The sequence below is a fragment of the Balaenoptera ricei genome, chromosome 11, assembly GCF_028023285.1.
Source record: "Balaenoptera ricei isolate mBalRic1 chromosome 11, mBalRic1.hap2, whole genome shotgun sequence".
Lineage (NCBI taxonomy): Eukaryota > Metazoa > Chordata > Mammalia > Artiodactyla > Balaenopteridae > Balaenoptera > Balaenoptera ricei.
The window spans coordinates 58703348-58729541 of record NC_082649.1 but is presented as its reverse complement, the minus strand read 5'-3'; the positions used below and the strand labels follow the sequence as shown (position 1 = coordinate 58729541).

Here is a 26194-nt window from a genome sequence, read left to right as displayed (position 1 = left end):
TTTGTTGCTACGCACGGGCTTTTCTCTAGTTGCGGCGAGCGGGCTTCTCATTGGGTGGCTTCTCTTGTTGCAGAGCACAGGCTCTAGGCCTGTGGGCTTCAGTAGTTGTGGCACGTGGTCTCAGGAGTTGTGGCTCGCGGGCTCTAGAGCACAGGCTCAGTAGTTGTGGTGCATGGGTTTAGTTGCGCAGTGGCATGTGGGATCTTCCCCAACCAGGGCTCGAACCCATGTCTCCTGCATTGGCAGGCGGATTCTTAACCACTGCGCCACCAGGGAAGTCCGAGATGGCCCGTTCTGACTCCCACTTATCAATCTTTCCAACCCTAACGCCCCCATCTACAGTTTTCCCCAGGCATGAGGTGGTCACTGTGTTCCGGGTGAAGGCAGTCTTTCATGGGACATCAGGCACGCCACTGGGCTTGGAGGGAAACCAGCCCGCGATCGGCTTCTATGAGGCCCCTATCGAGAGGCTCCTCCCGATTCCTAGAGAGGCAAGCGAGGGCTGCGCTTCGGGGGTCGCTGATGACGCACTACCGGTCGCGCTGCTGTTCTTCCGGTCCGGGCGGGTGAGCCTGCGCCCTGGGTTTCCGTGTACCTCTGGGACCGTGGTCACCGCCCCGCTGGGAGCCGCCGGACATCACGGTGAGCGGGCGGGGCCCAAGGGAGGGGAAGGCAGCGGCTCCGGGTGCGTCTCAGCTGTGGCGGCGGCCCAGGTTTATGTAGCAAGCCCGCCCGGGCCTCGTTCTCCCCGGATTGCTGCCTGCACGGCGGCTCCGAACTCCCGGCGGCCCGGCCCGGCTTGCAGCTTCAACACTGCACTCACCAGGGCCTGGCACAGAGGACACGCCTAAGAAGATGGTGAAGTGAATAAATGAATGAATGATGATTGAGTGATGGATAAATGATCAAGATCTAGGACCCGTGTTCGGAAATGAAATCCTGGGGCCAGAGTTCTCGGTCTGGATACCAGCTACTTCCCCCAACCAGTCCTGCAGCTCACACTTTTTTAAGGGACCGACTTAAGAGGAGAAGGCAAATAGTGTAAAGCGCACTAGCTAGGGAGTCTCGAGACCTGGGTTATAATTACCCATGATAGAGCCGGTTTCCTGATCTCTATAAAGTTGGATTGTCACTGCCTTCTTTTCTCTCTAAAGCTCAGTTGATAGCATGTACGTGATAGCACGTATGGAAATGTTAACGTCTAACAACAAAAATTTACTATCCATTACTTGCCAAATATTACACAGGGCTTAGAGGCGGGGCTACAGGGTGAGTGACCTCGGAGCCCGCCAAATGGGAAGACGCTTCCTCTGTAGTGCTGGAAGATATATATGTGAGCAGATTTCTGTGGTAATGTTTTAAAACACATTTATTTGGCACTTAACGTGTACCAGCCACTGTTTTAAGCAGTTGTGCTAATTTATTTAGCCTTCACAGCAACGTATTGTCTAGTTTTTAGTGAGGAGATTGAGGTACGAGAGAATAGGTAACTTATCCGAGGACACATTGCTACTGAATGACCCAAGGCTGCAGAAGAGATAGATCCAGTGTGCTGCTGCAGCCTGGAAGAATACGTTACTTGGGGCCAACAGGCAAATCAAGAAGGGCTTCAGAGAAGAGTACATTTAAGTGTGGTCTTATTGAAGGAATTGTAGTTTCAAATTCTTGGAAAACCCCACCTGGCTTCCCCAGAATCCTTCTAGAGGGGTAGGGAAGTGGCAGCAGGGAGAAAGCTTACAAGGCATGAGGAGGAAGCCAGATCCCTCTTAGTTTAGCAAGATGAGGATGGAGATATATATGTCCGTTCACCATAATACCCGTTTCCCCCAAATCTGGATTCAGATAGATCCTTTCAGCATCTTAAAATCACCAACAGATTATTCCACATTATGTATTTGTGGAAGCACCTTTACATCCTATTCTGGGCAACTTAGAGGCCAGGCGGACAGCAGACTGTGGCTCATGGGCTAAATTTTGGTCTACCACCTGTTTTTGTAAAAAACAATTTATTGAAATACAACCAAGATCACTTGTTTACCTATTGTCTGGTTCTGTTTTCAAACTACAAAGGCAAGGTTTGCTAACTTTTGGCGTAGACAAACAGCGCAGATGATCCACGACTGGAGGGCAGTGGTTGTCACCAACGTGTCCTTCTCAAACATAATAATGCCTAACCCTGTTGAGTGCCTGATATGTGGCAGATATCTTTATAAATGCTTTACGTGAATTAATTAACTCATTTAGGGAATTCTCTGGTGGTCCAGTGGTTAGGACTCCGAGTTTTCACTGCTGAGGGCCTGGGTTCAATCCCTGGGGTCGGGAAACTAAGATCTCACAAGCTGTGTGGCGCAGCCAAAAAAAAAAAAAAAATTTAGTCAGGGGTTTCACAGAACGTTGGAGCTGGAAGGACTCGTGGATATTATCTAATTTGTCACCTTTTTCAGATAAATAGCCTGCTCATGTGGGCTATGGCAGAGCAAAGTTTCCTGAGTCCCAGTCCAGTCCACTTTGCCACTTTGATCTTATTTTGAAAGGGAAACCAATACCATATCCGTTAGGTGTGGCAGTGAAAAGAAAGGTTTTCTTTGGGGTGGGGGGGTGTTTAAACCCCTGAGTGAGATCTCTCATTTTTAAATGGTTTACTGACTATAAAAGTAATTCATGTTTATTGCAGGAAAAATGAAATATGTAGAAGGATATAAAGGACAAAATAAAGTAACCCATTAAATGACCTAGAGATCAGTTGTTGACATTTTAGTAGGTTTTCCTCTGTCCTTTCTTATGAGTGTGTTTTGTATATATCTGTGTAGTAATAATAGTTTCTGTTTATTGAATGCTTACTTTAGTACTGGTATATATGTGCATATTTTTTGTTTTAGTGTTTTGTAGTCTCCAGTTTTAACATTGTATTTTCTCATGGATATTCTTTGCAAACATGACTCTTAATAGTTTCATAATCTGTCATATTGATATGCCATCAATGTTTACTTGCCTGTATTTTTTACAGTTATAGTAACAATGTGATCTTTGTACATAAATCTCTGTGCTTATCTCTGATTATATTTTTTTCACTTGTTTTCTCTGACTACAGAGTTATTTACTTATTTCTACAGGAAAACTTTCAAACATTGCAAAAAGAAAGGCCTTAAAACAAAAGTTTACCATAATCTTATTCCTCAAGATGATCATGGCTAACAAATTGATAGATACTCTGAGAGATTTAAGTTTTTTAAAAATAAGGCAAAATATAGATGATTGAGGAAATTTGGAAAATAGAAGAGAAAATCATTCATAATTTATATCAACATGGTGGTGATTACTTTTCCTTCTTGATCTTATTCATATGTATATTTTAACATACATATATGACGTTAGATTGTATTTGAAATTTTAATATCCTGTGGTTTTTTTTCACATTTGCCTATAAGTATTTTTCCACATTGTCACATATTTTCATTTTCAATTATCTGATGTCTGTATAATTTCCACCAAGTGGAAGTACCATACTTTGCTAAATTGCTAAGCCTCAGTGTCCATCAACAGAAAAATTGTGTTTTCCAACAACATTTTAGGGGATTTTTTTTTTTTTTTTTACAGGTAGCAAAAGAGTTCAGTTTGGGTTTTTTTCTCCCACTCTGGGAGGTTCCTTCTCTATGAAAAAGTTCTAACAGTAGAATTACTAGGTTAAATAATATAGGCATTTTTATGACATACTGATGACTGAGGATCTTCTGAGATCCATTGCAGGTGTTGTATATAGTACAGATTGAGAATTTTGTTCTGACTTTCTGTACCTACAAAATGGTGATCGTGGTGTCCCAACTGCCACTCAGCCTACAACTTTAAGACCTAATATATTGGGTTGGCCAAAAAGTTCATTTGTGTTTTTCTGTAACATCTTACGAACGAACTTTTTGGCCAACCCAGTATATTGCCAGTTAGCTCTAGAAAGATGGGAAAGTTTACATTCCCACCAGTGGTGTGTGAGAAGCTCTCTTTCCCTGCACCTTTGCCAGTTTTGAGTTTTAGCATTAAAGAGAGAGTTTCCAACTTGATATAAAAATTGATTCTTCATTCTTTCAGTTCCCATTTCTTTGATTACCAGTGAGGTGAAACTTTGTTTTGGTATGTCTATTGGCCTTTTAAAATTCTTGGTGTATTTGTTGTACTTTGCATTTTTCTATCGGTTCATCTTTTTTCTTTACTCGTTAATAGGAAGTCTTTTATCTATCAGGTCTATCTACTTCTTGATGTATAAATCAAAAATACATTTTTTAACCCTTTACTGGGTTTCGGTTTATTTTGGTATGTGGTGTGAGGTAGGAATCTCACTAAGTGTTTTTTCCAGATACTTAAGCAACAGTCCCAACATAAATTGTGAGTAATCAATTTTTTTATGATTAGAAATGCCAATTTTTATCATATATTAAATTAGTTTACTTATTTCTCTTAGGGATTAGGAATCTAAAATCAAAAGCCAGAGTTAAACCTCCTTATAAATGTGTAAACTCACTGTTGAGGTTTCCTAGCTACACTCTTTTGATGATTTTATCTGTTACCCCCAGAATTTCAATTACCTTCTTTATGACAAAAACTCTAAATACAAGTTTTCAGCCCACACCTCTGTCCTCTGTTCCATATATGTATGCCTGATATTTCAAACTGAATGTATCTTTTTCTTCCTCAAACCAGTGTTACCCCTCTCACTAAAGGTCACTGTCATCTCTCAAGCCCCAAACCAGCAAATTATCATCAACTTCGCCTTCTCCCTCACATCTCCCTCCAATAGTCATCCTGTCCTGTTGTTTCTGTCTCTTAGTCATCCCAGTCCCCTTATTGGACTGCTGAAACAACCTCCCAAGGGGTCCTCCAGCCTTCACCTTGCCTCCTACCTTCCACCCCTTGTACACACTTTGCTCTATGGGCAAAAGGATAAGTTGTGTGTGTGTGTGTGTGTGTGTGTGTGTGTTTAAGAGAAGATCTAATCATGTCACATATTTTTCAAACCTTTTCCAGTACTTTTTATGGCTTTCTGCTCACTTTAGGGTAAATTCCTTAAAGTGGTTTGCAGGGTTGTATTTGCTTGCCTTGGGCTTCATGTCTTATTTCTAGTGCCTAATACTTTGGCCTTACTAGATCTCTTTCATTCTTCCAAAGTATGGGGCTTGATTCCTTTTGTATATTCTGTTTCATCTCTCTGGTATCTTCTTTTCCCTCTTCACCTGTCTAATTCTTATTTATCTCTTCTTCAGGGAGGCTTTCTTTCCCAGATTAGGTTAGGTCCCCTCTGCTCTGCATTCTACAGGACCCAGTATTTCTCCTTTTATAATTCCCTTATTTGTAACTACTGGTGTTAATGTCTTTGTTGAGCTGTGACGTAAGCTCTGGGTAGGCGGGGGCATGTCTGACTTTTTCTCCACTGTCTAGCTCTGATTATAGCCAAACCCCACACTACTTCATGAGTCTCTGTAGGATTCTGCAGTGGGTCCCTGCTATGGAAGAGGATGTTCCTGCTATGGAAGAGGATCAGGAAATCCCAGATAGGATCCTCTTAAACCTCTAAAACTCAACACTGAGGCACAGACCTTGATGAGAAGTCCACAGGGCCAGCCTTATTATATACTTCACCAGACATCCTATTATTCCATGCCTTCTGAGCTCTTGATTCTGGTAAACCATCTCTCTGCCTTCTGTTTTTCTTGAGATAATGCTTCCAATTCTACTTCTCACTTCAGGGTTATATGGAGAGACATTTTTGGATGAACAGTTATGATTTTGACTTTCCAAAAACCAGAAACTCTCTATACTATTTTTGCAACTCTTTGTAAGTCAAAAATTATTTCACAAAGTGTTTTTGTTTTTTCAACTGCAGCCTACACTCTTATATTGCGCTATGCCTGAAGAAAAGATTTTGAATTGATAAGACATCTTGAAGAAAGGACAATCAGCATATCTCTAGGTTGTATCAAATAGAAATCCCTAACTACTGTCCAGCTCCTTGACATATAGGGGAGGTGGGTGGATCAGACTTAATGCATTAGCCTTGCTCTGAGGCCATTTCCCAACACAACGTTTGACTATATTAATTGACTTTTCATATAGATTATTGTATAGTGGAAAGAGTGCACTAATTGACAGGGATATGCCTATTCACTCCATAGTTATTTTTATCTTTATAAATAACATTCTGCTTTATTGCTCAAGTACCTGAGTGTTTGCTAATATGTCAGTCTGTCTGGCTGCCACTTCTTGGACAGCTGACAAATGGAGTTTGTTAACCTAGAAAGCTGGAAACCAACCCTGACTCTTGGTGATGCAGGCACGTTGCTGTCCTGACAGGTTTTGTGTGAGTTACCAGATAATATCCTTAGGCAACAGCTCTATCTCATTTTTCTGTTTACTGGGACAGTGATATCCCCTCCCCCACCTTTTTTTCCTCTATGAGCAGGGCTCCCAGTTTTTCAACCTTGAAGTCTTTTACAATCAAAGCAAAGAGAAGATTTGTGGATGTTGAATATGCAAGGAGCTGAAGAGAGAGAGATTGAAAGAGAGATTTGTCCAGGTGAGTAAGCAAGGGATCACCAGTGGAAGAAACAGGAGGGCTTTGAAAATTTTACAAGAGAAACTGAATGAAGCTCAGGAGAGCAAATTACCCTCTCTTTTAGGAATGCTGGGGTGAATGTGAGTGAGCATCTATTGAGGGAGCATCTCTTGAGGCCAGCTTTTCCCTGGTACTCATTTGATCTCATTTCCACTATTTTGCACTTTTACATTCTCTCACTCTCCACTCTTTGAATACAAACCATCCATGTTTCTTGTCTTGCCCTAATCTTAATCTGTTATTGTTTGTTTTTTCCTCTTTATCTCCCTGGTCTCTGATTCTGTCACTTCCTTGGTGTCTGCAGCTACTCATTTTTCATTAATGGTGATCACCTTACCCTGATGCAGATCTTTTCCACCAGTTAGTTGTAACTCTGAATTACTTGCCCCACTTGCTCTTTTTTTTTTTTTGTGGCTGCGTTGGGTCTTTGTTGCACGCAGGCTTTCTCTAGTTGCAGCGAGCGGGGGCTACTCTCCGTTGCAGTGCATGGGCTCTAAGCGTGCGGGCTTCAGTAGTTGTGGCACAGGGGCTCAGTAGTTGTGGCTTGCAGGCTCAGTAGTTGTGGCACACGGGCTTAGTTGCTATGTGGCATGTGGGATCTTCCCGGACCAGGGCTTGAACCCGTGTCCCCTGCATTGGCAGGCAGATTCTTAACCACTGCGCCACCGGGGAAGTCCTACCCCCACTTGCTCTTATTGGCCATTACTCATAGGCCATTACTGAGACCTGTCAAAGTTAGGTCCCTATAAGTTCAGGGGCTTGCACTCTGCCTTGCACAAGAGTTACTCACTGTGGTGGTTTTTTTCAGGTTGGGTGAACAAGCCTGCTCCAGAGCAGGATGGCTCTGAAATTGATTTGCCAGGGATAGCATCAAAGAGATCCCAAGAGGATGAATACCAGGATTCTACATTTGCAGAAAAATATGTATGTGAGAGCATGAAGGAAAACCCTCCCAGAGAGGTTCCTGGACCATGCCTTGTCCAAGAAGGTTTTGGGGGAATAACTTTCATCCACAAGGAAGCACCTCCAGAAATGATTAGACAAGAATATAATTTTGAGAGAAGCGTGCTTTTGACCTCAAGCCTTGTTACACATCTCAGGGTTTCTACAGAAGAGAGCCTACATCAGTGGGAGACAAGTAGCATATACACCAATGAGATTTCAGACCAAAGTAATTGTCCGATCTTCTCTACACAGAAAAAATCTTGGAAATGTAGTGAATGTGGAAAAACTTTTAATCAGAGCTCATCCTTTACCCAGCATCAAAGAACTCATACGAGACCCTACACATGTGAGGAATGTGGGAAAACTTTTAGTCGTAGCTCATTCCTTGTTCGACATCAAAGAATTCACACCGGGGTGAAACCATATGGATGTGAGCAGTGTGGGAAAACATTTCGATGTCGATCATTTCTTACTCAGCATCAGAGAATCCACACTGGAGAGAAACCATATAAATGTAATGACTGTGGGAATTCCTTCCGCAATCATTCACATCTCAGTGAACACCAGAGAATTCACACTGGAGAGAAACCTTATAAATGTAATAGATGTGGGAAGGCGTTCAGTCAGAACACACACCTCATTCATCATCAGAGAATTCACACTGGCGAGAAACCTTATTTATGCAATGAATGTGGCTCTTCTTTTCGCAAACACTCAAATCTTACACAACATCAGAGAATTCACACTGGAGAAAAACCCTATAAATGTGATGAATGTGGGAAGACTTTCCATACAAAGGCAAACCTCTCTCAGCATCAGAGAATTCATACTGGAGAGAAACCCTATAAATGTAAGGAATGTGGGAAAGCGTTTTGTCAGAGCCCATCCCTTATTAAACACCAGCGAATTCATACTGGAGAAAAACCCTATAAGTGTAAGGAATGTGGCAAAGCTTTTGCTCAGAGCACCCCACTCACTAAACATCAGAGAATTCATACAGGGGAAAAACCCTACAAATGCAGTGAGTGTGGTAAAGCCTTCATTCAGAGCATTTGCCTTATTCGGCATCAGAGAAGCCACACCGGAGAAAAACCCTATAAATGCAATGAATGTGGGAAGGGCTTTAACCAGAATACCTGCCTCACTCAGCATATGAGAATTCATACTGGAGAGAAGCCCTATAAATGTCAGGAATGTGGGAAAGCCTTTGCTCACAACACGTCTCTTACTGAACATCATAGAACTCACACTGGTGAGAAGCTCTATAAGTGTAGTGAGTGTGAGAAAACCTTCCGCAAGTATGCACACCTTAGTGAACATTACAGGATTCACACTGGTGAGAAGCCTTATGAGTGCATTGAATGTGGAAAATTCTTCAGACATAGTTCAGTCCTTTTCAGACATCAGAAACTTCACAGTGGTGAATAAACCTGGCATTCAGGTTATGACAGTTTCTCTAGAGACAGTGACTAGGAATCTGGCTGGGGAAGAGGGACAGGAAGAGTTCCTAGAGGGAAGGATAAAGGAGCCTTGGATACTGCACTCAGGAGGGTATTTTGAGAAATGGAGGTGGGAGCTTGGAGAATGCAGGGCCTACTCCAGGTGGGCATCTGAGAATACAGGGTAGGAAAGAAGTTTCTACTTTTCAGAGAAATCCTTGCTCTTTCTTTGCCATTCCTTTGTCTCCATGGCATTCTCATACCTGGAGGTGCCATTTAAGTTAGCACTGTGTTTCCCTTATTACACCCCTGCTTCACCTTCCCAACTTGTCACCTGTGTTCACTGGTCATAGGCTGAGGTGCTTTTCCAAATTGATTGTCGGTGTGAAAGTGGCAGCAGCTCTGAGGTAGTGCTGAGTAGCCTGCAGATGCCTGAGGCCGCTCTGACCATGCCACCGTGGGGAGGCTGCCCATCTGTGGAAGTGTTCCCGTGAAGGGGAGATAGAAACAAGTGAAAACAGAATCCTTAGTCATTCATCTATTCAGCAAATAAGGGGATATGTGGCAAGAGCTGGGCTGATTGCTACAGAAAAGTTGGAGAAGAAGGCTTTTATCAGGGTGAGGGAGAGCTTCCTGATCCTTTCAAGCTGGAGGGTGACTTGGGGCTAAGAAGGAAATAAGAGATCAAGAGAGACTTCTCTTGAATGATGTCAGTTTGTGGGAAGGAAGTCAGATCTGCTCAGAGGGTCACAGAGAGGAAGACCTAACCTCTTTCCCAGAGGAATATTATCTTACCCAGAAAGAAAATGGTTTGTGCTAGGCTGCTAGTGCTAAGAAGCCTCAGAGCAGGAAGCCTGCCTGTGACTGAGCAAGCTACCCACATATCCCTGTCCTAGACTAGGCTGTACACCTGTCTCTTGTAAGTTTGGCTGGGGCACTAGTGCACAGGGACCAGGGGAGAGGGGCCCACTAGGATTAACAAAGTGGAACTTGGTTTGTTAGCCTTTAGAGAGGAGAAAGCATTAGTGATGAAATGGTCACCGTAGTGGGGATGGCTAGGTTTTGTGTAATCATGGCATTGGTGGCTCTAACCATGGATTCATTAGATCTCAGATATTTCTGTTTTTATTGGGCCTCTTATTCCAGGATATTTATCATTCCCTGCGGATTAGGAGTATCTAGGGAAACACCTCTCGTGGGATGAATTTGGAAAGAATTCTAGAGAGAATTACCTCTTTTTCAAATCCCTGAAAATTGAGATAACACGGTTTGCCATGACTGTGATGGTATTTTATTCTTTTGAGAGAAAGGAAGGGTATGTTTCCCCTTTATTTCCCCATTCTCTTTCATGTTCTTAACTGCTACCCAGAGATTCAGCTCTGGAAGATTAAGTGAGGATAGCCTTTGACTAGTATTTGAAATAGTTTCTATGCTCTGAAGCTTATATAGTTTTAAAAATATGACTATTAAAAAACTAAAGTAAGTTAATTCTGGAATGGTTATTTGGAACTCAGCATCGATTTTTTTTTTCCAGAGCAAGTGTCTTACAAGCATTGGTTTGAGCAATTAATTACCAATAATGGGAATGTGGCAGAAATAACATACTTTTCCCTCTCCAGCTATAAAGATTATGTTCTCAAACCTGCCATAGGACAATTCATAATTGAGTAAATTAATATCTTATGGGCAAAAATAACCCTATGAAAACTTTATATTATATGCTCATGGAAAAAAAATATAGTCTACTGAAAGCAAATGTCAATGTATTTTTTTCTAAATGAAAAAAAAACCCACTAAACTCATTGCTAGCATGTAGTAAATGTTCAATAAATATTTATTTGTTGAATTAATATATTTTAGTCAAACTTTGCCCACCAAAAACTTTAGGAACTTCCTGATATTTAGAGTAATATTTATATGCTACCATCTTTGGAGTCTCGAGTGGAGATTAGAGAGGAAAGGGAGAATTTTCTTGAGGAAGAAATGGGAAAACCTTAGGGGTGAAAGATGCCTAAGTTGCTGTTAGAAAGATTTTCTAAAATGGAATGGAGAAAATGGATTAAATGGAGCTTTTAATCCTCAGGTTAAGAGAGTCCGGTACCATTTTTACTTCCTGGGGAAGCAGGAAGGAAAGGAACATATCTTTACTCTCATCCTATATTCTCACCCTTGCAAATATTTGCTCCTGATTTTCTCTCAGTTGCTGGCCCACCATATACCTAGCCACTCCAGCTTGGCCCCAAGTCTAGGAATTGTCCTCTTCCTCAGCTTTCCCTCGTCATATCCAATCAACCACTATATCCTGTTGACATTATCTCCTAAGTCTGGAAGCCATCTCCACTGCTGCTGCTTTATTCCAGCTCCCTGGTTTATTTCCTAGGCTATTTTTATGTTTTCCCAACCAGTCTTGCAGTTTCTTGCCCCACTAGGCCATCTTTCACATTTCTTCTGGGTGGTCTTTGCAAGACACAACTGTGGCAGCTCTGTTGTTCTCTCTCTGAATAAAGTGCTAGCCTCAACGGGCATCTGAGGCTCCTCATCTAGCCCAGGCCTCCTTTGCCATTCTCGGAGGACATTCCTTGCATGTTCTGTTCCATAGTGCAAGTTACTGTGACGACTCATCATCTCTGGACTCTACTTTGGCAGCTTTGCACATACTGTTTCTATGGCCTATTTGCCTTCCTTGCTCCTGCTTGCCTGGGAGGCTCCCATTTGTCACTTACGAATGTGCTCAGGCAACATCTCTTCAAAGCTGTCTCTGACCTCACATATTTTTGTATTATTTCTGTGTTTTGTAACTTCATCATTTCATGTATCATGTTAGGTTGTAATGGCTAGTTTACAAATCTTTCTCTATCCACTGAACTGTCAGCTCCATCAGGGCAGGAGCCAGTGAAATTTATTCATCTTTGTATCCTCAGTCTCTGGCATTTCGTAGGTAGTCAATAAATATTTGCTGAGCTCAACTAAAATCAAGTCAGGCATTTCTCCATGCCCACCTGCAGGTCGTGACTTAGGTCCACAGTTACCAGCAGAAAGGAGGTATACATGAGTATACCTGAGCAGAAAGGTGAATACATAAATATGTCATGAAGCGTTTGCCAGAAGCAAGAATTCTGCACCTTCCTCCAAGGTGCAGAGTGTGTGGTCCACTCTGATACTTTTTCTTATGAGATCCTACAGAGAGGATCTCATAAGAAAAAGTAATATGTAGCAAAGAATTTTTTGGTTTTGTTACAAGTTAGGCATTTAAATGTCCCATCATAGTTTAACAAAGTGCTTTCAGATATACTGATGTCAGGGTCAACAGGAAGAGGAAAATCCATGCAGCTGTAGAAGCACAGCTATGTCAACTGGAATATCCATGAAATAAGAGAGACAGGAACTGAGCAGTGATGCTGGCCTGGCAGGAGAGCAGTTGAGCTGGAAACCGCAACATGGAAGCTTATGGCTTTCCTTGGGCTCTGGAATGATAAAGAATTAGAATGTGTTGCTTATGTTCAGTGTGCCAAAATGTAATTTGTGACTTCAGAAGGACACGGGATGAGGCCACATTAGATCCTCAAAACGACAGAAGGGAAAACAGAAAGATGGTTGGACTTGCCCAAGGTCACACACCTAGTCTCAGGTAAAACTGAAACTCCAGTGTCCTTGCTTTCCCCTCAGATTTCTCTTTATTGGTTGTAACTCTGCTCCATGACACCTCTTTACTTGTGTCTAGTAGGCTCTACTCCTGAGAAAGGAAGAAGCTCACTTTAGATCAAGAAGCTTTTTGGCCCGCAGAGTAAGACCTTACTGCATGTAAGTGAGGGTGAGAAATAAGTTGATTTTACATTTTGACCCCATCTTTCTTTCCACATAATGCAGAAGTCTAGTCTTGACCCCAGGTAGCTCTGGTTTCACTCTCTTGCAGCTGCTGTCTAGAGCAGGGCTAGGATCATTTTAGTTTTGTGGAATATTTTTGGTGTCCATTCCTCCAATCCATTTTCCACCTCTCATTGAAAAATCTCAACCCAAGTTGCAGTTAAGCCCCAGATTCCTGTTTCTAGTAACCTGCTCTGCCTAGGGTGCCCCACTCCAGGGTTAGTTTCCACCCAGCGGAGCCTGCTGATTTAGGATTCCTTGAAGCCTAAAAGTTAGGGGGGAAATGAGTAGGCCTAGGCTCTGTGGCATGTGGGATGTTAGGGCTATGGAGGAAGAACCTGCCATCTGATTCAAAAGAAGTGCTGAGACTGTGACATTGGGGAAAAAAGAAAGGCAAGCCCAACATTGTTCCCTGGCATGTCAGCTAACAGTTCTACAAAGGGTCCCCTTTTAGCTGAAAATGGTTAGTGATGGTTTCAGTCTGGCATCTCCACTCCTGTTTTCAGCATCCTAAATGGATTCTATTTTGGGAAAACAGTCCATCTGGAAATTTGAGCAGGTAACTGCTGCATCTCATTCATTTATTAATTGTTTACTGAGAGCCTACTCACACTAGGGATATGATGGTAAGCAGACAGCCCTATTTTCCTGAGCTTGCAGATCAGTGGGAATGCCTGGAAGTAGGTCAGGTGCCGTATTGCCCATGCCTTCATCCCTGGGGTACATTTGTCAGGATGAGCCCTTATGCACAAATATTCCTTAATGAGGATCAGCAGGATCTAAAATTTCCCAAAAAGGGGGCAGGGGTGCTACCTGGAAGGCTTGAAATGTCCTGGAAGCCAATTCAGTCAATGGGGGACTGGAGCTGGGATTTGGGGAACATCATAGGACAAACATTTATTGAGCATTTTTCAAGTACCAGAAGTTCTTGGTAATTTACACGAATTAGCCTCATTTAATCCTCACAACCCTATGAAATTTGGTATCATTAAGGAATGCGCACAGAGGGGTAAAGTAAGGCCCAAGTTCACACACTGAGAATCTGAGCTCTTGTCTTTTGGCTGATTGTTGAACAAAGATCCGGAAGGGTGTTTGCGGTTCCTCTGAGGAAGCCAATTATCTGGCAGGTGAGAATGTGTATAAGAGTGTTCTATAAGCTTTGGGAAAACCTTTAGAAGACCTCCAAAGGACCGTGACCTGGAAAAGAGTTTTTAGGAAGATCAGTGTGGTCGAATTGCTGGGTGAATTAACCTGTAGTAAGAGCTCCCTGTGGCGTCCCCCAGTCTCACTTGCGCTCAGCCTCCTTATTCTGGGAAGAGGTATACTGATGGATTTGCCACTGTTTCTGAGCCGGGGAGGAAGCCCCCTGCCCTCCTAGGGAGGAGACAGCTGAGGTTGCTGGCGTGGCGCGGACTGGTGACGTCATGGCGGCCCAAAGCGCCCAGGAAGAGCTGCGCGGGCGGCCCAGGAGCGCGCAGACGACAGAGGGTGGAGAGGTGTGACCGCCGGCGCCGCGGGGAGCGTGTGGTGAGCGGAGTCGGCCGTACCCGGCTGCGGCTGGTTCCAGAAAGAACCCAGCCGGCCGCAGCGCCTCTTCCTTCCGGCCGAGCAGGGCCCTTTGGAGCGGAGGCCCGCGGACCGGGGCCGGCTCCCCTGAAGAGGGAGGGGCGAAGGCTGTTCCAGAGCCCTGGTCTGGGAGTCGGGAGGCCGGGGTTGCATTTGCATGTACTTGAGCCAGCGAACCCATAAGTTCCGTTTTCTGTGTTCCAGAAGCGACTACTGTTCCTCGCTTTGCCACTTCACAGAGTTGTACGGGTTGAATAAGTATATGTGCAAGTTATCTCTTTCCTTTCATTAAGTTTATATTCCTCTCTAATAGCAACAGGATAGGTGGTGTACGAAGACATCAATAATAATTTAACAGCAGGTACTATTTATTGAATGCTTATCAGTCAGTATTCTTCTAAATACGTTCCATGTGTTAACTCATTTATGCATCATCACCCTATGAAGTAGTTATTATCAGCTCCATTTAACATTTGTTAAAAATGGAGTACAGAAAGATAGAGTAACTTACCCAATATCACTTAGTTAATAAATGGTGGAACAGGGATTCAAACCCAGAGACCACTAGCCCCGAGCCCATGCTATATTTGTTTTCAAGTTTGGTAGAGGAAAACGGGATGTAATCAGAGTATTAAACACAGAGTGGCAGGAGCTATAGTAGAGACGTGTGAAATTTTTCCAGAATGTTGAGGAAGTGCCTTGGAAACGTGAAGAAAACTTTTCCTCAAGGAAGAAATGTGGTGGTTCATACTTGACCTGAATATTAAAATTGTTTAGAAGAGTAACTTAATCTAATTAGAAGTTTGAAGATAATTAGTTGTTCAGTGTCAAGAGGTGCTAGTGGATTGGGATGGATTAGACTGGAAACCGGGTCACTGCCTTTTGATATGGTGGTCTTTCCTTTTGTATTCAGAGGGGTTCTTAAAACCTTTCCTTTTAGGAGGGGTTCTTAACATCTTCCAACCGACACCCCCTGTCTTTTGTTGGAGTTTTTGCTTCACACGGAGGCAGTCTTATTTGCCTGAAATTCATAGGCCTCTGATTTTGCGAGACTAAGCGCTGGGGTGTTGCCCTGCTATTGACTCAGCCTATTCTTAACAAGGGCATCTCACTGCTGGACACATAGTCGCTGCTCAGTTAGTACTTTTCACAGAAATGAATAACCAGCTTCAATCAAAGAGGGACTGGAAGGGCTTGATTTGAGGTTCTTGCTCTTTTCCATCTGTTTTTAGAGTCAAAGAATCGCAAAATGTTGGTACTAGAGGAAGCTTTAGATATCATCTAGTTTTTCATTTCACAGATTTAAAAAAAAAGTCACAGCTGAAATTGAGTGACTTGCTTCAGGTCATTAAGCAAGTTAGGGGCAGAGCAGAGACTAGAACCCAGACCTCTTGACTGAGTCCACTGCTTGTCTCACTGCCTTCTACTGTAGCCCCATAGTCTTTGATTTCTGAAGTCAGTGACTTCTCCATTAGGTTTGGGCGGGGGAGGTGCCTTTGGGCTCCAGACTTATCTCTGATGGAGGAATTTTTACCCCAGGATGCTTGGTCCTTAAGAGCACCTGCCCTCTTTCTTTGCGCATTGTCACATCTCACTGACTTTTTGTCATTGGTGATACATGCCTACGAGAACAAGGAGATTCATTCAGACTTAAAATAGTCATTTGGTTAGGGATGGGCTATTCCTGGATTCCCTTGAATCCAGAGTATGAAGGAAGTAGGCTGACAATTTATGGGTGCTTTTTCTCCTCCCTCTGCACCTCAAATTCCTGCTCTTCCTCATGAGAAGAGTCCCCAGGAGACAAATCATAGTCACTTGTATTCCTAACAGCTTGTCTCTGGGTAAGTGAAATCTAACTAGAGAGCCCAGGATGGGGCTGCTCAGTAGGCAGACCTAAGGTGGGACCCAGCAGTGACCACTATACCTAGACCCTACAGACTGAAAACACAGAACCACCCAGAAATGGGACCATCTTACTCAAATCAGATTTAGAGTGGCTTATTGTGAAAGAAGGCTACGGAGTAATTGGTTATAGGATAGATCAGAGTGTGCAGTAATTTTTTTAAATATAAATTTATTTATTTATTTATTTTTGTCTGCGTTGGGTCTTCGTTGCTGCACGTGGGCCTCTAGTTGCAGTGACTTCTCTTGTTGCAGAGCACCGGCTCTAGGCATGTGGGCTTCAGTAGTTGTGGCATGGGGGCTCAGTAGTTGTGGCTCGTGGGCTCTAGAGCGCAGGCTCAGAAGTTGTGGCACACGGGCTTAGTTGTGGCATGTGGGATCTTCCTGGACCAGGGCTCGACTCCGTGTCCCCTGCATTGGCAGGCGGATTCTTAACCACTGCGCACCAGGGAAGTCTCAGTAAGTACTTATCACGTGAACTTAAACTGCAGTCATCTGGTGGAACACCCTGAAACCACTTGCTGAACTGCTAAGTATGATGCTCTAATGGTGTAGCGGTCAGAAACTGATAGTAAATTATTGGAAGACCCATTGCAAAGGTGATTAAGTGTTTCCTCAGAGGGTATGCAATGGGCTTCTGGCCTCGTTTGGAACAAGAGCTTAAGTAATCACAACTGCCATTGTTACTGGCCATCAGAAGGCAGTGTGGAGCCTGGGTATCTGTTAAACTAAGTAAGAATAGTACTGGGTGAACTGGATTTTTAGGTAATGGGAACTTTTTGAATAGATATAATAGACTATGTCCTGCAGAATTCAGTCTAGTCTAATATGTACACATAATACATGTACACATATGTGCCCATATGTGCACTGAGAGATCCTAGAAGAAAATTCATCAAAATACCAACTGTTTCTTTTGGGTGGTAGGATTTCAAGTAATTTCATTTTTGGACTAACTGACTACTTTACAGAATGAGCTTTTTTTTTCCCCCCCTTGTATGATTAAGAAAAGAAAACCTTTTTTATTTTGGACAATAAAAATAAAGGAAATAAAGGTGTAGTTAGAGTTTTGGTTTTATGTTTAGCTATTTAAACCACTTAGAGTTTATTTTTGTATATATATGTCCATACTGGAAGTTTATACAGGAGATGAAGATAGATTTACACAAAATAGTCAATATATTAACAACCAGTGTGGTACAAGACTGCCCAATCAAATCAGTCTCTTGACTGTAAACCATTTAAAAAATTTTTTTATTGGATTATAGTTGATTTACAATGTTGTGTTAGTTTCAGGTGTACAGCAAAGTGATTCAATTATACATATACATGTATTCATTCTTTTTCAGATTCTTTTCTCATACAGGTAATCACAGAATATTGAGTAGAGTTCCCTGTGTTATACAGTTGGTCCTTGTTGGTTAACTATCTTATATATATATAGTAGTGTGTGTATGTAAATCCCAACATCCTGATTTATCCCTCCTCCCCATGTTACCCCTTCAGTAACCATAAGTTTGTTTTCGATATCTGTAAGTCTGTTTCTGTTTTTTAAATAAGTTCATTTGTATCATTTTAAAAAATTATATCCACATATGAGTGATATTATAAGATATTTGTCTTTCTCTGTCTGACGTCACTTAGTATGATCATCTCTAGGTCCATTCATGTTGCTGCAAATGGCATTATTTTGTCCTCTTTTATGGCTGAGTAATATTCCATTATATATATGTACCATATCTTCTTTATCCATTCCTCTGTTGATGGACACTTAGGTTGCTTCTTGGCTATTGTAAATAGTGCTACAATGAACACTGGGGTGCATGTATCCTTTCAAATTATAGTTTTCTCCAGATATATGCTCAGGAGTGGGATTGCTGGCTCATATAGTAGTTCTATTTTTAGTTTTTTAAGGAACCTCCATACTGTTCTCCATAGTGGTTTTACCAATTTACATTCCCACCAACAGTGGAGGACGGTTCCCTTTTCTCCACACCCTCTCCAGCATTTATTGTTTGCAGACTTTTTGATGATGACCATTCTGACCTGTGTGACGTTATATCTCATTGTAGTTTTGATTTGCATTTCTCTGATAATTAGTGATGTTGAGCATCTTTTCATGTTCTTTTTGGCCATCTGTATTCCTTCTTTGGAGAAATGTCTATTTAGATCTTCTGCCCGTTTTTTGATTGGGTTGTTTGTTTCTTTTGACATAGAACTGCATGAGCTGTTTGTATATTTTGGAGATTCCAACTGTAAACCATTTGTGCAGATACCCCAGTGTGTACCAGTTGACTCTCAGCCCCGGTAGATCTGTATGTACCAACATGAAATGATCTCAAAGACACAATCCTTGGTGAAAAAAAATCAAATTGCGTAGCAGCATCTGTACAACGATTTTATTTATGTAAAAAGAATCAAATGCTATATGTGTGTTAAAAATATGGAGAAAAAAGACTGAAGGAATATACTCCAAATTATCTCTGGGAAGGGGGTGGTTTCGTTTGGGTAGAGTGGGGTGGTGATGGTTATAAAAATTAACTGTCTTATCCTGTATACTTTCATATTATCTAAATATTTTAAGGTGAGGATATATCCATGTGTAACTTGTATAATTAGAAAACTAAAATAGAAGGAGGCCTCAGGGAATAAGAATGTGTTTGTGTCTCCAGACCATCCAGAGAAGAGGTTGCTCTGATGTGTGGTTCCTGAATATCCATTCTCTGATTCTGTGCACCTTTATTGAGGTCATCAGGTTCAAAGTTTGATGCCGTTAAGATTGTCTAAGTAGTCCACTCTTTCTCCAGTTCTGTGCTTCCTAAGGAGTGTCCTGATGACAACAGTTTGGTTCCCATACAGTTTTTCTATACTGGAGAGAATATGTTAACCAACTGGACATTAAGCATATAAAATTTTCATTGTAAACTAGTGAAGTGACTTTCTGTTTTCTACATCATTCTCCTTGTGAATTTGATTAGTACACATCAGATTTTGAAACATTTTTTGGCTTCAAGGGTGAGGGCCAGATCCTGGATCATGATGCTATAGTGAAGTTACTGTCCTATGGGGGCTTCTTCCCTAAGGACCACCTCTGTCTTATTTTTATGTAAACAAGACAGTGATATCTTATTTTCTTTCATTAAGCAGAACTCTAGTTTTCAAACCTTGATCCTTCCCAGTTGTACCTAGGGGCTGAATGTTTTGGAGAGAAAGAGAGGTCCAAAGAGACACCTATCAAGGTGAGTGAATAGGGAAGCCTAGGTGAGATGGACCTAGCAAAAGTTACAGCCTGGATCACCTTTGAAATCTTGAAAGAGGAACTCTTCAATTATCACTGGTCTGCCAACGTACTGATTATAGGCAACCTAAGGAAATATAGTTACTTTTCACCCATTTTTGAGGACTAGAAACTGTAGGTGAGTGGTAATTTTCCCCAACACTTAACTTACCCAAGATTAATATACTTATCCCTTTCACATTCTCCTACTATTTATCACTCTGGATGATCCTAAATTACCTGGGTCAGTTTTTAGTATTTGAGCGTTTCAGAATCAATCACAATAGGGGAGTTTATATATTTACCAAAACCTGTCACTACTTAATCTCTTTCTCCCAGTCACCTATTCTAATGTTTTCCCCAGGTCATTGTGATCTTCTTTCTCTATTATTGAGAAGAGGATAAAAATCAGGACTTCACAATGCGGTTCCTCTCTTCTGCACGGAGGACATTTTCCTTTGTGATTTTTTTTTTTCAGGCAAGAAAACCAAGCCTGATGGCACAGTGTTAAATGACTTGAAGAGACATGGAGGGTCAGAGAGCCTGGTCATCAGGGGTTCACATTAGGAGAAGTTGAAGATGCATGCTGAATAAGGACTAGAAGGGGAAATCCTGCAGGAATGACTGGGAGGACACCATATGCACACAGACCTTTCACAGGAGAACAATGTTACTCTAAGGATAATCATCTTTGAGAAAGTACCTTGTAAGTATTCTGAATCTGAGAGACAGTTTCTTTTAAACTGGAACCTATTAGGTGCCCCTTCATCGTGTTACAGAAAGCATGAGTTCCAGCCAGATTTCACTGCAAGTGAAACATCAGAGACTTAAAAGACAGAAGAAACCTTCTAAGTGTAGTGAATGTGGAAAGATTTTTACTCAGAGATCATCTCTTACCCAGCATCAGAAGATTCACACGGGAGAGAAACCCTATGTATGTACTGAATGTGGAACTTGTTTCCGTAAACAGTCAAATCTTACTCAACATCTGAGGATTCATACGGGAGAGAAACCTTATAAATGTGATGAATGTGAGAAAGCCTTTCAAACAAAAGCAGTCCTTGTCCAGCATCTGAGAATTCATACTGGGGAGAAACCCTATAAATGCGATGAATGTGGCAAAGCCTTTTGTCAGAGTCCATCCCTTGTTAAACACCTGAGAATTCATACTGGAGAGAAGCCCTATAAATGCAGTGAGTGTGGCAAAGCCTTCAGTCAGAGCATATGCCTTACTCGTCATCAGAGAAGTCATTCTGGAGATAGACCTTATAAGTGTAATGACTGTGGGAAAGCCTTTAATCAGAGTGCGTGCCTCAGCCAGCATCAGAGAATCCACTCAGGAGAGAAGCCCTACACATGTACCAGATGTGGTAAAGCCTTCACTCAGAACTCTTCCCTTGTTGAACATGAGAGAACTCACACTGGAGAGAAACTTTTTAAGTGTAGTGAGTGTGAAAAAACCTTCCGCAAGCAAGCACACCTTAGTGAACATTACAGAATTCACACTGGAGAGAAAGCTTATGAATGTGCTAACTGTGGGAAATCCTTCAGGCACAGCTCAGCGCTTGCTCGACATCAGAGGCTTCATGCTGGGGATAAAACTCGGGATATAACTAGGGTGGAAAGACTTGTATCAATATGAAAACACTTCTTTTTTTTTTTCTAAATTCTTAGGAGATTAGGACTCAGATCTTCGCCTGGGATGAATGTTTTGTATGTTGAGCACAAGGCAATGTGTCCTAAAAATTAGAAAATAGACTCAGAACTACATAGTCTTAAATTTGATGGCTTCTCTGCCACTTAATGGGTGTCTGACCTTACCGCTCTGAGCCTCAGTTTTTCCCATCATCCCCAAAGAATACTGAGGATACTTACTAGAGTTGTCTTGAGAATAAAATGAGTGATATATAATAACTAACTGCCAGTAATTGGTTTTGAGTGATAGATGTTGCAAAAGTTTATAAATCTGGTTATTGAAAACAAAGGTCAACTTTTTGTTTCTCATAATGTATTTTTTCTTAAGAATATTCTTGTAATTGGGCTGTGATTTCATTCTTAATCTACAGAAGGCTATTTAAACTATAACATATAGATTTAAATAGGAGAACACATTTAAGACCAGTTTCTCCTTGAAAAAATTCAGATTTAATCAGAGAAAAAAGAAATGATTGGGATTTGAGTGGACGTTTTGGGTACTCTGAAGAGTTTTATGTAGATTTTGATACCTTCCATTGTTGGATCTAGTTTCACTTCAAGCTCTGGACTTCTCGTTTCCATGAAAAGGGAAGCCTCACTAACACTAACTGAGTAAAAACTCGTGTTCAGGACTTTTGTGTGTGTTTTGAGGTGGAGTGGGATGAGGAGAAGACACAGGAGAATAGAGAGGGGGCATAAGATAGAGAATATAAGCCTGTTGATGAGGACGTGGCTTTACTTGTTTTGAAATCTAGGAGCACAACACTAAAGGGGAGCCTCTTAAGGGAAGAGGAGGGTAGGAGATGTTGGGTTCTTAGGCGGCAGTAGGTGGGGCCAACATGAGAATAGCGTCTTGGGGATAAGTGGGTGGGGATGCCTCACTTACAACAAAGAATGGCTTCTTAGAGCTCAAAAGAAGCAAAGAAATCAAAAGGATACTTTTTTAAAAAATTTATTTATTTTTGGCTGTGTTGGGTCTTTGTGACAGTGCGTGGGCTTCTCATTATGGTGGCTTCTTTTGTTGCAGAGCACGGGCTCTAGGCTCGTGGGCTTCCGTAGTTGTGGCACATGGGCTCAGTAGTTGTGGCTCACGGGCTCTAGAGCGCAGGCTCAGTAGTTGTGGCGCACGGGCTTAGTTGCTCCACAGCATGTGGGATCTTCCCAGAACAGGGCTTGAATCCGTGTCCCCTGCATTGGCAGGTGGATTCTTTTTTTTTTTTGGCTGCATTGGGTCTTTGTTGCTGCACACGAGCTTTCTCTAGTTGTGGAGAGCGGGGGCTGCTCTTCATTGCAGTGTGCGGACTTCTCATTGCGGTGGCTTCTTATTGTGGAGCACGGGCTCTAGGCGCTTGGGCTTCAGTAGTTGCAGCATGCAGGGTCAGTAGTTGTGGCTCACGGGCTCTAGAGCGCAGGCTCAGTAGTTGTGGTGCACTGGCTTAGTTAGTTGCTACGCGGCATGTGGGATCTTCCCGGACCAGGGCTTGGACCTGTGTCCCCTGCATTGGCAGGCGGATTCTTAACCACTGCGCCACCAGAGAAGCCCTAAAGGATACTTTTAATGGTGCTTCATGCAATGCTAATAAGCTACTTAAGGTAAACAAGCACATCTAACACTAAAAGGTACCCTTGTAAGAAAAGTAGGAGATATTTTCCACATTTCCAGAGTCAGGGATAAAGAAAGAGGAACTTGACTTCCCAAAGTCAAAGAGTGGAAAAAATTAAAATTACATACTTTCACCAAGTACATATATATACTAAAGTGCTTACTTTAGTATATTTATTCTAGCCTTTCTTCTCTGCTTAGCTTTGCTTTCTTCCATTAAAAAAAAAAAAAAAAAAAAAAAAAGTAACTATGGGGAATTCCCTAGAGGGCCAGTGTTTAGGTCTCCGCGCTTCCACTGCAGTGGGCCCAGGTTCAATCCCTGTTCAGGGAACTAGGATCCCACAGCTATGTGGCCAAAAAAAAAAAAAAGTAACTATGATTATTATGTTACATCTTGCTATTTGATTTAACATAAGGATTTAGCCATACTATTACAGACTTTCTATAAACCTCGTTTTAATGGTTGCCTAACATTTTATTGACCTGCTCATAATTTATTGACTTGTTTCCCTTCTGTTTGTTGTTTAAATTAGTGCCATTTTTTTCTTATAAATCAGCTAGTCCACTTAGTGCAATGCCTGACACATGGTATCTGCTCATGTTAGCTAGTAAAATTATTAACTCAGCAGTGAAACATGTTTGTATATAAAGCTTTTTCATCATTTTAAATTATTGCCTTAGGATTTTCAGAAGGTATGATCTTTAATTTTATTTTTAAAATTTCATTATTTTTTTTGACTAGACAATAGAAGCTTATGGTTTAAAATTCTAAAAGCACAGAAGTTAAACAGTGAAAAGCCTTCTTGCCAGCCACCCCAGATAAAAAATATTATCAGTTTCTTGTTTTCCTTCCAGAGATAGATGATTATAAACAAGGAAACGTGTTTCCCTCCTTCTTCTAAAATAGAATTTTTAAGAATAGTTTTAGGGGACTTCCCTGGTGGCGCAGTGGCTAAGAATCCACGTGCCAATGTTGGGGATGCGGGTTCGAGCCCTGGTCTGGGAAGATCCCACATGCCACAGAGCAACAAAGCCCGTGCGCCACAACTACTGAGCCTGCGCTCTAGAGCCCACGAGCCACAACTACTGAGCCCACGCACCACGACTACTGAAGCCCGTGCGCCTAGAGCCCGTGCTCCGCAACAAGAAAAGCCACCGCAACGAGAAGCCCGTGCACCACACGAAGAGTAGCCCCTGCTCGCCGCAACTAGAGAAAGCCCGCACACAGCAACAGAGATCCAACTGCAGGCAAAAATAAATAAATTTTTAAAAAAAAAAGCAGTTTTAGGTTCACAGCAAGATTGAATGGAAAGTACATGGAGTTCCCACATATGTGCAGTCTCCCCATTATCAGTGTCCTGCACCAGGGTGATACATTTGTTACAGTCCATGAACCTACACACTATGAACTGAAAATTCATAGTTCAAGTTAGGGTTAACTCTTTTTTTTTTTTAATTGAAGTATAGTTGATTTACAATGTTGTGTTAGTTTCTGGTGTACAGCAAGGTAATTCAGATATGTATGTATATATATGTGTGTGTGTGTATATATATATATATATATATTCTTTTCCATTATGGCTTATCACAGGATATTGAATATAGTTCCCTGTGCTATACAGTAGGACCTTGTCACTTATGCATTCTATATATAATAGTTTGCATCTGCTAGTCCCAAACTCCCAATCCATCCTTCCCCTGCACACCCCCCTGGCAACCACAAGTCTGTTCTCTATGTCTATGAGTGTTTCTGTTTCATAGATAAGTTCATTTGTGTCATATTTTAGATATCACGTATAAGTGATATCATATGGTATTTGTCTTTCTCTTTCTAACTTACTTCACTTACTGTGATAATCTCTAGGTCCATCCGTTAGCTGCAAATGGCATTATTTCTTTTTTAATGGCTGAGTAATATTCCACTGTGTGTAAATACCACATCTTTTTTTAATATTTTATTTTATTTATTTATTTTTTATACAGCAGGTTCTTATTAGTGTTTTATACATATTAGTGTATATATGTCAATCCCAATCTCCCAGTTCATCCCACCAACACCACCTCCTCCCGCCACTTTCCCCACTTGGTGTCCATATGTTTGTTCTCTACATCTGTGTTAAATACCACATCATCTTTATTCATTCATCTGTCATTGGACATTTAGGTTGTTTCCATGTCTTGGCTATTATAAACAGTTTTTCTGTGAACACAGGGGTGCATGTATCTTTTTGAATTATAGTTTTCTCTGGAATGGGATTGCTGGATCACATGGCAACTCTATTTTTAGTTTTTTGAGAAACCGCCATACTGTTCTCCATCGTGGCTGCACTAATTTACATTCCCACCAAAAGTGTAGGAGGGTTCCCTTTTCTCCAACACATTAGGGTTCTGTTAAGAGTCATGCATCCTATGGGTTTGGATAAATGTATAATGACATGTATCCACCATTACAGTATCATGCAGAATAGTTTCACTGCCCTAAAAATCCTCTGTGCTCCACCTATTCATCCCCACCTCTTCCCAACCCCTGACAACTACTTATCTTTTTATTGTCTCCATAGTTTTGCCTTTTCCAGAATGTCATGTAGTTGGAATTGTACAGTATGCAGCCTTTTTTTAAAATTTTTATTTTATTTCTTTATTTTTTGGCTGTGTTGGGTCTTCGTTGCTGCACACAGGCTTTCTCTAGTTGTGGCGAGCCGGGGCTACTCTTCGTTGCGGTGTGTGGGCTTCTCATTGCAGTGGCTTCTCTTGTTGTGGAGCATGGGCTCTAGGCGTGTGGGCTTCAGTAGTTGTGGCTCACGGGCTCTAGAGCACAGGCTCAGTAGTTGTGGCGCATGGGCTTAGTTGCTCCGTGGCATGTGGGGTCTTCCCGGACCAGGGATCAAACCCATGTCCCCTGCATTGGCAGGCAGATTCTTATCCACTGTGCCACCAGGGCTTACCTATGCAGGCTTTTTGAGTTGGTTTTTTTCACTTAGTAATATGCATTTAATTTTCTCCATGTCTTTTCATGGCTTGATAGCTCATTTCTTTTTTTTTTAATATTTTTAATTAATTAATTTATGGCTACGTTGGGTTTTCGTTGCTGCACACGGGCTTTCATTGCGGCGGCTTCTTTCTTCGCGGAGCACGGGCTCCAGGTGCACAGGCTTCAGTAGTTGTGGCTCACAGGCTCGGTAGTTGTGGCTCGCGGGCTCTAGAGCGCAGGCTCGGTAGTTGTGGGACACGGGCTCAGCCGCTCCGCGGCATGTGGGATCTTCCCCGACCAGGGCTTGAACCCGTGTCCTCTGCATTGGCAG

At 42.0% G+C, this 26194-nt stretch overlaps 1 protein-coding gene across 9 annotated transcripts; it reads left to right on the top strand.

Annotated features, from left to right (window-relative positions):
- The first annotated feature begins 560 nt into the window (after window positions 1-560).
- Window positions 561-21578, top strand: LOC132374865 (zinc finger protein 502). 9 transcript variants are annotated; one of them, XM_059939236.1, is made up of 5 exons: window positions 561-642; window positions 6449-6562; window positions 7410-8966; window positions 20162-20166; window positions 20436-21578. In XM_059939236.1, exons 2-5 carry the CDS (start codon window positions 6508-6510, stop codon window positions 21234-21236), a joined length of 2418 nt encoding a protein of 805 aa, XP_059795219.1. In that variant the 5' UTR covers window positions 561-642; window positions 6449-6507; the 3' UTR covers window positions 21237-21578. The 9 variants fall into 9 exon arrangements, with proteins under 9 accessions (XP_059795219.1, XP_059795211.1, XP_059795215.1 ...); XM_059939228.1 differs by lacking the exons at window positions 20162-20166; window positions 20436-21578 and adding an exon at window positions 5873-5959 and having other exon boundaries at window positions 567-642; window positions 7410-10732; XM_059939229.1 differs by lacking the exons at window positions 561-642; window positions 20162-20166; window positions 20436-21578 and adding an exon at window positions 6666-6731 and having other exon boundaries at window positions 6499-6562; window positions 7410-10732.
- The last annotated feature ends 4616 nt before the right edge of the window (window positions 21579-26194 follow it).

What these genes read in the sequence shown, in the direction of transcription:
- LOC132374865 (XM_059939236.1), top strand. Translation starts at nt 6,508, where the DNA reads ATGTTGAATATGCAAGGAGCTGAAGAGAGAGAGATTGAAAGAGAGATT. An exon ending in TGAAAGAGAGATTTGTCCAG is followed by an intron (nt 6,563 to 7,409) that starts GTGAGTAAGCAA and finishes GGTTTTTTTCAG; the next exon opens with GTTGGGTGAACAAGCCTGCT.